Source organism: Lipotes vexillifer, unplaced genomic scaffold (assembly GCF_000442215.2).
Source record: "Lipotes vexillifer unplaced genomic scaffold, Lipotes_vexillifer_v1.1 scaffold791, whole genome shotgun sequence".
Taxonomy (NCBI): Eukaryota; Metazoa; Chordata; class Mammalia; order Artiodactyla; family Lipotidae; genus Lipotes; species Lipotes vexillifer.
In genome coordinates this window covers 591,197-600,956 of record NW_006793445.1, presented here as the reverse complement: position 1 = coordinate 600,956, position 9,760 = coordinate 591,197, and the positions used below count along the sequence as shown (strand labels likewise).

The 9,760-nt window shown below is 58.1% G+C and overlaps 1 protein-coding gene across 1 annotated transcript in view; it reads right to left on the bottom strand.

The window, feature by feature from the left end:
- Window positions 1-3,981: 3,981 nt before the first annotated feature.
- ADPRHL1 (ADP-ribosylhydrolase like 1) overlaps window positions 3,982-9,760 on the bottom strand; it is a 12,129-nt gene continuing 6,350 nt past the window's right edge. Inside the window, exons 3-7 of the mRNA XM_007466359.1 lie at window positions 9,212-9,337; window positions 7,430-7,570; window positions 6,291-6,418; window positions 4,922-5,054; window positions 3,982-4,153 (exon numbers count right to left, since the gene is read on the bottom strand). Coding sequence (XP_007466421.1) covers window positions 3,996-4,153; window positions 4,922-5,054; window positions 6,291-6,418; window positions 7,430-7,570; window positions 9,212-9,337 — 686 coding nt within the window. The 3' untranslated portion in view covers window positions 3,982-3,995. The remainder of the gene's footprint in view (window positions 4,154-4,921; window positions 5,055-6,290; window positions 6,419-7,429; window positions 7,571-9,211; window positions 9,338-9,760) is intronic.

The window sequence follows — 9,760 nt, the reverse complement described above, 5'->3', positions numbered from 1 at the left end:
TCCCGCCTGGCCCTGGTCATGGTGGACAGAGGGCCATCCATCCAACCGGGCTGCCTGAGGCCCTGAGGGTTGGATGCTATTTCAGGACCTGAGATTTAAACAGCAGAGTGTTCTGGGGACACTCCCCTCATGTCTAATGACAGCTACTGCTGGGTGTGCATGTCTGCATGTCTATTTGTGTCTGTGTGTGTGTGTATCTGTGCGTGTCTGTGTCTCTGTGTGTCTCTATTTGTGTCTCTCTGTGTGTATGTGTGTGTCTGTGCGTGTTTATGTGTGTCTGTCTCTGTGTGTGTGTCTCTGTGTGTCTATGTGTGTCTGTGCGTGTGTTTGTGCCTCTGTGTGTGGGTATGTGTGTGTCTATGTGTCTCTGTATGTGTGTGTCTCTGTGAGTCTGTGTGTGTCTATGTGTGTCTGTGTGTGTCTGTGTCTCTGTGTGTCTGTATCTCTGTGTGTCTGTCCGTGTCTATGTGTCTGTGTGTCTGTGTCTCTGTGTGTGTGTCTGTGTGTCTCTGTGTGTCTGTGCATGTGTCTTTGTGTGTGTCTGTGTGTGTCTATGTGTGTCTGTGTGTCTATTTGTGTCTCTGTGTGTGTGTCTCTGTGTGTCTGTGCGTGTCTGTGTGTGTCTGTGTCTCTGTGTGTCTATGTGTCTGTGTGTGTGTCTGTGCATGTCTGTGCGTGTCTATGTGTGTCTCTGTGTGTCTGCGTGTAGTGAGAGGGAGAGAAAGCAATGCAGCAAACGGGGCCCAGTATTAGTTCAGTAACAGCGGGTAAAACTGGGTGAAGGGTACACGGATTCTTTGAGCTGTTTTGTGACTTTTGTGTGTTTGAAGTGCTTGAGAACAAACGGTTAAGATGGGAAGGAAGCAAAGCCAACCTGAAAGCACAGATGGCCCTGGGCCAGTGGGGACACTTGGGGACCTGGAGGGTGGCCTCTGGGTTTCCCCTGGTCCTGTGCCCCCAGGGGGGCTGCAGTTCTGAGAGGGCCCTGTGGTCAGGCTCCAGCTAGCAAGTGTTTCCTCGTTTGCGTCCCCGGGGGGGCTGGCGGTTGAGGGGAGATGCCCCTGGGTCCGGGCGTGGGCTCTGGCTGGGTGTCATCGGCACCAGAGCCTGAGCGCCAGCCAGAGGAAGCCGCGGCCTAGTGTGTGGCCCGGCGCCGGAGCCACCCTTAGTGACGGGGGCGCGTGGAGGCTGCCATTTCCCCACGCTGGTTTTTCCCTGTAACATCCAGGGCTGCTCGCCTTATATTTCTACTTCGTAACTGGAAATGAGCCAACACGGGAGAGATTTTAACTCAAGTGGTCAGAGTGTCCGCGCTCTTACCTAAGAGTTACTCCCACCTTTGGGGTGAATTTCGGTGATGAGGTTTTTAAACCCCGTGTTTGGGTGAAACGTCAAGTTGGGTATTTCCTGCTCCATCACGTGGCATCTGGTCCATTTTTCCCATCCCGTCTGCTCCGGGTGCTGGGTTCATAATTCACCGAGGGCTCTGCCTGCGGATTCGGGGCTGTGGTGAAGCCTAGACGGGTCCGGGAGGTCGGCGGGGCGTTCAGGGAGTGCCTTGTCGGACGGCCTCTCCCACCCCTGAACCCACAGCACGGGGCGGTCAAGCGCCGCAGTGGAGCCTCCCGCTAAGGAGGCCCGGGTTCAGGGGTGCCTGGTGGTGGGGCCGCTGGACCCGCCGAGGGGGCCCTTCTGATCCTTCCCCGCCATTCAGCCCCGAGTGGCTCCCCCGACCGCGGGGGGCTGGGGGGGACATCATCTGGCTTCCAGACATGAAAACGCTGGGAAAATGATGGGAAATCTAATGCACAATCTCTAAGCAAAGAGTCTAGGGACAGGAATTAATTGAAGTCAGCCTGAAGTCTGCAAACTCGCCGCAGGGCGGGGCCGTGCACCTGTCCCTGGGGCTGCAAACCCTTCCCGCCAGGCACCGCTAAGACGGGGGTGTGGCCACAGATGCAGGAGGAAAGCAGCACGATGGCACATGCGTCAATGGAATTTCAGGCAAGAGTTAAAAAAACTGAGGAGGACACGTGTGACTACACAGAAAAATATCCAGAAAACCGTCAAGTGAAAAATTCCCAAAGCAAATCATATGTAATGTGTAATTCTATTTGTGGAGGGAAGTCTTGTGTGTGTGTGTGTGTGTGTGTGTAACACACAAGTGCATGTATGCAACCCCCCCTTCCCGGCTATACGTGTAGAGAACTTTCTGGAAGGACACGAAGGAATTGTGACCCACGGTTTCTCTGGTGCCTGGTGATGTGAGTCGGGGTGAGGGTTTGGAGGAACCCTGCTTCCCACATGCCGCATTTATGGGGTTGAGTTTCTGAAGCTGTGTGCAGGTGTCACTTTTTTAATAAAAATGAAATCAGCAAGTGTTAAATTTAAAAAAAAATTTGAGTAGGTATGGAATTCTCGTCATTACTTTTTATGGTTTTGTTTTTCTTTTACTTTTGCCTTTCTCTGGAATAGGAAAAGGAAATGGGGAGATAGTTTCACTCATTTTATGATGCTGGTGAATTTCTATTCATGTGTTTTAATTTAATCAGGAGACTCACTCCCTGATTCTCAGGATGGGTTTAATTCTCCTACATCGTCAGTAAGGTGGAGACCAAGTGGCCTCCAATCCAGCCACTCCCATTACTCTGATCACTTCCCTTCCGCGCAGCAGATTGTGAAGGGCCGCTTTTAGGGAAAGCCGGGGACACGGGACAGACTCCACACAGGAAGCCCAGCCTGTCGTGTGTGTCTGGGAAAGCGTCGACTTACCTTAACTGGGTTCTGTTCCTGGAAGACAATTCTCATTAATCTCCCAGCCCCGCTAAACCTATCTGGATCCCGCGTGGTGGAGCGTCGCCCCCTCTGCCTCTTCTGACTGCAAAGCATCCTGAGCAGCAAAGGTTAGTTCAGTTATTCAGAAACGTGGCGTGGAGCCCACTGTGTTACTCTGTGCAGGATGGCCCGAGGTTTCTCTCCAGCATAGCCGAGAGCCTCACTTGCCCAAGGAGTGCAAAGTGATGGATTCTGTGGAAAACATGCCCATCCCATCCCCTCGCCCAGGACGCCGGGAGGCGCCTCGGGGCTGAGTGTCTGCGCGTCCGGCAGGGACGCACCCGGCTGTGCTCCGACGCAAAGCCTTCAGCACGCAGGGCCTGCGGTCGCAAGACGGGCCCAGCCAAGCCGCCAAAGCACACGTTACACGTCGATCACCAAGCACTACTTTACTCACACCAGAGGCTGCTTCTAAGAGATTCTGTCCAAGGTTACTTTAAACAAGAGCAAGTGTGGAGAAACCCCGGCCACGGGGAACAGCGCCAGCTCTGTCCTCGTCAGCGAGCCCGGGGCAGGGCGGCACATGGGAGGATGCGGGCCGCACGAGGCTCCCGTTTCCTGGCTGCATCAGTTAGTTGTTCTGAGAGAGGCTGGCGTTAAATCCAGTGAGATGACGCACGTGGGCTGGAGCTTAGCCACAGCGCGTAGCCGCGCAGGTGCAGGCGCCGGCAGCTCTCCTGGCTGCTCTGGGCACGCGGCGCGAGGACGCAGACGCAGCGCTAGGTGCGGCCCCATGAGGCTGGGGAGCCCGAGGTGTGCAGGTGTCGGACCGCACGCCTAAGAGCTAGAAAGAGACCGCGCTGGGCGCCCTGCAGACAGAGGAGGCCGTCCGAGCAGAGCCATCGTGGTTATGGGTGCTATTGGAATCAGCGAGCAAATGCGTTAGTTTTGCGACAGAATAAAATACACCGAGTGTCCCAGAGGCCCTTCGTGACCTTGCGTTTGGAGGTGGAGGCTGCTGAGTCCAGAGGGACGTCAGTGAGGCACTAGGCTTGGCCAGGACCAGAAGACTATTCTCATAGGACAAACGATGTGTTTTATACCCGCAGTTAGGCCTCTGGAATCGGGAGGAAAAGTTAAGATGCCACATGAGCTGCGGGGGGCCCCCGGGGCCCAGAGGCGCCAGCGGGCCGGCAGGGGCTGGGGGTGGGGAAGGGGCTTTACTCCTCCTCCGCGGACAGGCGGTAGAGCTCCTCGCCCAGGCGCCGCAGCGGCTCCTTGAGCTCCAGCTCGCGGTACAGGCCCACGGGGACGGCGTCCAGGCCGTGCAGCAGCCCAAACAGGCAGCCGGCGATGGCCCCCGTGGCCCCGCTCTCACCTAGAACGAAGCACGGGCCCTCAGGGCTGCACGGCGGTCCCTGGGCCCCTGGCCCCCTTGCCCCCTTGCCAGGAGGCCGGGCCATCTCAGCCTCCGCCCTTGGCCTCAGCCAAAGCCCAGGTTTGCCCTGGGTGGTGCCGGGGAAGGGGGCAGGGGGGTCCCCTCCCCCTGCCGGGACAGCCGCACACCCTGGTGCGCTCGGGCGACCGCCTCCCGCGGGTCCTGCCCACAGGCTGCGCACCACCCCCCCCCCCCCCCCCCCCACACACACACACACACACACACACACACACACACCAAACACAACTGAAAATTCTTCCATGGATGGTAAGATCCTCGACTGAAAGTGATTGAAATATCTCTGTCAATCACTTACCATATATATCTGACTAGATACTATGTGGCAGGGTCACAACAGTGACCTAGGCCCGCAGCACTTGCCCTCATGGAGCTCAGAGTCTACTGGATCTAGACAATGAGATCTCTTTGCTTACACTCTGTCCAAGGCACTTTATTTAAGAACTACAAGGAACTTAACCGCAAGTCCCCATCACCACTTCAGGCTTTCAGCCTCCTACCCCCCCCCACCCCCAGTTGGCCCGCGGCCCTGGCCCGCTGCCCCTTCTCCACTCCCCCGCCCCAGGAGGTGTCGCGTCTCCACACCTGGGCACCCGGAGGTCCCAGCAGTGTAGGTGGGGAGCCCGGGGCCTGCCAGGAGGGCCTGGCTGGTGGCCTCTTACTTCACACTCGCGAGAAGGCGCATCTCACCTCCATGGAACATGGCCCGGTGGCAGAGCTCCGTCCAGCTGCCCTTGGCTCCTAAAAGGGCATCGTAGGCAATCATGGGGGCGTCGTGGCCCCGCCGGCCCCCTCGACCTTCCGAGCTCCATTTCCTGTAGGTCTGAAGAAAGCGCCACAGGTCAGAGGCACCGGCCGCCGAGAACCATGTCCCGTGAGTTAGAGCACGAGCTTCCAGGTTCATCTGTGCGCTGACGTGACGCCCCTGTGTGCCGGGCACTGCCCCAGGGCTGTGGGTGGGCACTGGCTTCCCGTATGTCTCACCCCAGCCGTCCCACAGATAAGCAAACACGCCAGCTGCCGGGCAGCAGAGTCTATGACAGAGACAGCCATCAAGGGGTCTGCAGTGCTGTGATGGGGCTGCTGTGACAGCACAGCCGGGTGCCACTGCGTGATGTGCGGTCTGCGTGGGGCACAGGGACAAGTGAGGCCGGGCAGGGGTGCCGTGTGTGGTCAGGGCCGCAGGCTGGCCGGAGGACACAGTGGGGGAGGCCACGGTGGCTTGAGCAGCTGGTGGCTCAGAGCAGGTCCCTGTGGGTCTGTGGAGAAGACTGACGAGGGGCAGGGGCCAGATAGGGCCGGGGAAGTGGACGCGGGCAGGTCACACCCCTGTGCCTTAGCAGCAGAGTCAGTGTCGGTTTGGGGCAACAGCACCTCCACAGGAAGAAGAAACACGGTGTTTCTGAGTCTTTCTACGTCGGGGGGCACATGAGAGATAAATGAGAGGGTGGTAGGAAGCACCTAACAGGGAAGGGTGGACCCTTCCTCTCCCCCTGCTCCTTCTTGACACCTGGAATGCAGATGTGCTGGCTGGAGTGGGAGCAGCCAGTTTGGACTATGAGGCGTGCTTGCAGAACAGCAGAGCAGCCAGACAGAGGATCCTCAGCTCCTCACTGCAAGGGGCTTCTGACTCAGCTCTGATTCCCTTGACGTGAGGAAAATGAACTTCTGTCTTGGTTAAACTGCAGTTACAGCAGTTTCTCTTATGCTACCAAACATGATCCTGATGATTTCAGCCACTTGGGAGGTTTTCTCAGCATGGGGAATGCTGGTGGTTTGCACAGACTTATTCATCCCTCTATCCCCAGTCCCTAGAAAAGATGAAGTGAGGTGGACTATTTTCACATTTTCAACTTTTCTAGCACAAATTGTGCTTATAATCAGAGAAAATGAAAAAAGCACCATCCATTTCCAATGGGCTTCCTTCGAAAATCCTTCCACGGCCCCGCCTTCCAGCTGCTCCCTCAGCCCGCCTCCACCGCGGGGTCCCGTACAGCTGGGGGCAGCGGGCGGCGCCCCGACAGCTCCCGCTCGCCGCCCGTGTCGCCGGCAGACCTACCCTGCCCCTCTCCTCTGCGTTGTAGTGGTCGGGAAAGCTGGCCTCATTCTCCGTGTCCTCACTGATTTTTCTCTCCTCCAAGTAAAACTGCCATTTAGCTTCAAAGTAAAACCAGTGCGCCTGGTATTCTAAACACAAAGATCAGGTGAGTGGGCTGCGGCGGCCGTCTAGCTGGGCGCCGTGGGCAGCGGGCGGGAGGGAGGAGGCAGAGCCCACGCCCTCCACCCAGTCTGGGGCAGAGGAGGGCCTGGCGCCTCGCCTCGGCTAAGGCTCGGGAAATTTGAAAATGTTCACATTGTAGCTACTTTGAAATACCAGCAAGGAAGATGGAGCTCGAAACCAACCCAAAGAATGGCTTGACGATGCGCTGAACTAAGGCAGCCATCGCAGTACTTTTATTTTTAAGTGGCTTCTCTTGAAAATTCGGAACCTGTGTATTTTTTTAAATTTATTTTTTTGCTGAGTTGGGTCTTTGTTGCTGCGTGGGGGCTACTCTTCGTTGCGGTGAGCGTGCTTCTCACTGAGGTGGCTTCTCTTGTTGCGGAGCACGGGCTCTAGGTGCGCGGCCTCAGTAGTTGTGGTGCACGGGCTCTAGAGCGCAGGCTCAGTAGTTGTGGTGCACGGGCTTAGTTGCTCCGCGGCATGTGAAATCTTCCTGGACCAGGGCTCGAACCCGTGTCCCCTGCCTTGGCAGGCGGATTCTTAACCACTGCACCACCGGGGAAGCCCTGAACCTGTGTATTTTTATTAATTCAACACTGTGCCTGCAAAATCAGGAGAGAGGACGTTCGTTATCCCTAACTAGCAGCTTGACCTCCAAGCCCCAGAGGCGCTGAAGCGACTTTTCTGAAGTCATTTTAGGAGGATGCTGCTGCGAAGTCTGGAGCAGCAGCTGCAACGGCTCGTGGATGACGGGTGTGTGTGTGTGGGGGGGGGGTGGCCGCGTCTTGAGAACCCAGAGGGGATCCCCATGCTCGCCTGACCTGCTGCCCTCTGGCCAGGCGATACTGCAGATCTTCTTTGTGGGGTCAGCCTGTCACACGGCCCCCCCAGTCTGTCCAAGTCTGCTCTGGGTGTGGCTGGAGCCCACCTCCTTCTAAGGTGCCGGGGGAGGGTGTCGGGAGGGAGGCTGGGCTCACCAGCGAGGTGCCGGATGGTCCTCTTACAATACTCCTCGGCCAGCGGGACTGTCTTCAGCATGTCTCGTCCCCACTGCTCCAGCCGCTTGCCCTGAATGGCGTATGATGCGAACAGGGCCGTGCACAGGGACCCGAGGAAGCCTGGGGTGACAGGAGAGAGGGTCAAAGTTGGCACCAGCCACGCCCCCTCCCAGGTGCTGGACACGCTGTGTCCCTGGGCTTTGCCAATTTGACCTTCAGTTACCGTCAGCAAGGGGGCAGCGGCAGGGTGGGGAGAGCATGATCCCCCGCCTCCAAGCGCTGCTGTGGGCAAGAGATCCAAGCCCAGGTGAGCCCCTGCCGAGCTGCCCCGCGAGCAGCCACTGGAAGCGGGGACCCAGGGAGGCGTCAGCCGCAACCACTTCTGGGGCAGGGATGAGCGTCTGGCTCTCGTGCCCGGGGTCCAGCTGCCGTCCTGACCACCTGCCACAGCCCACCTCCCGTCACGGGGTGCTTCAGCTCCAGATCTGGGACGCACGCTCCCAGGCAATAAAGGTAAGAAAAACTGACACTTGCCTGCAAAGGCAGTTCAAAAATTGCAAAGGAGAGTGGAGTTAAAACGTGCTTTGCGGTATTTAGTGTGTGCTGTCCAACCCTAGTCACCAGCCTAGAAATATATAAATTACCCAGCTCTTAGACATGTGAAACAACATTTCTTTAATAAGAGTGGGCTGGGCTTCCCTGGTGGCGCAGTGGTTGAGGGTCTGCCTGCCGATGCAGGGGACGCGGGTTCGTGCCCCGGTCCGGGAAGATCCCACATGCCACGGAGCGACTGGACCCGTGAGCCGTGGCCGCCGAGCCTGCGCGTCCGGAGCCTGTGCTCCGCAGCGGGAGAGGCCACAACAAGAGTGGGCAATAAATTAACTAATGTTATAGACGTTTAAACTCTCACCCCAGGTTCTCGTACTCATGGCATTGCTTCCAAACGTTCAACGTTTCCTGTTGGGAGGCTGTTTATGTTTAACTCTCTCTGCTGAGTCGGGGCTCAGCAAAGTCCTCTCCACCACCTGGACGGTGCCGCCCAGCTGAATTCACGGCTTTGTGCTCAGAGATCTGACGGGCTCATCCGTGGGGTCCGTGGCTCAGCGGCTGCGCCTGCTGTGGACTCAGCGGCGTGTTTTACCACGTCCACGCCTCAGATGCCACGGCGCCCGCGTTGGCTGCTTCCTGGAGGGCACAGGGTGGCCCTTGCAGCTCAGGGGGCGACACCAGTAAGCCCGGACCCTGCAGGTGACCTTGAAAGGATCACAGTTACCGAGAGCAGCTGGCACCCTCGACCCCGGGGGCCGGGAGCCGAGCTCAGCCAGAGCTCAGGAGGGTTCTCCTTTCCTGAAGTTTGGAGCTGGCTGCTCCCCGGTCACGTCTCACGGGTGGGCGCTGGGTCAGCAGCCCTGCCCTCCCTCTGGAGCCCGACCCTGGGGGGGCAGCCCAGAGTGCGGGCCCCCCGCGCACCCCGAGCGGTGCTGTTATTCGACCCGCTTTGTCCTGACACATGGGGGGAGCGGCCTCTGCCGCCACAGCCACCAGACCCGGCCAGGGCGCAGCGCACAGCGCCCACGGGGCCTGACGGCAGCGCCAGCTCCCTGCTGGACAGCCTGGCAGAAGTGCCGGCTCCCAGGGCTCCAGCCAGACCCCAGGCTTGTTCGGAACCGGTGCCATCCTGCTTTTCTTGTGACGTGACCGACTTTGAAGCGGGGAGAAGGCCTTCCCGTCCGGCCTCCCCGCCGCCCGCGGCTGCCTCACCTGTGGGATGGTTATGCGTCATCCGGCCGCACTCCACGCTGACCTCGAGGAGCGTCTCCAGCCGCCCCGGCTGCCAGTACCGCATGCCCACGCACATCGCCTTGGTGGCAGCACCAAACCCTGTGCCTGTGTGGAATGTGGGATACCTGGTCTTAGACCTCTGTGCCAGAGACGCCGGCTCTGGCAGTCTAGCTGTCACGAACCATATGAAGATGTACAAAAACTATGTGCTACCATGATTATCACAGGGTCATTTAAATGCGTCAAAAGTAGGGAAATTGCCCCCATTCTTGACAAAGAAAAGAGAGGAAATAAGTTGCAAAGCAGCCATTAAAAACAGGATTTTTGATGGGATGAGGAAATGCTCCTTCTGGGAAAACATAGCAGAGAGAATTGCACACACAGTATGCTTTCAAGGATATGTTTCCTCTTTTTTTTTTTTTTTTTTTGCGGTACGCGGGCCTCTCACAGTTGGGGCCTCTCCCCTTGCGGAGCACAGGCTCCGGATGCGCAGTCTCAGCGGCCATGGCTCACGGGCCCAGCCGCTCC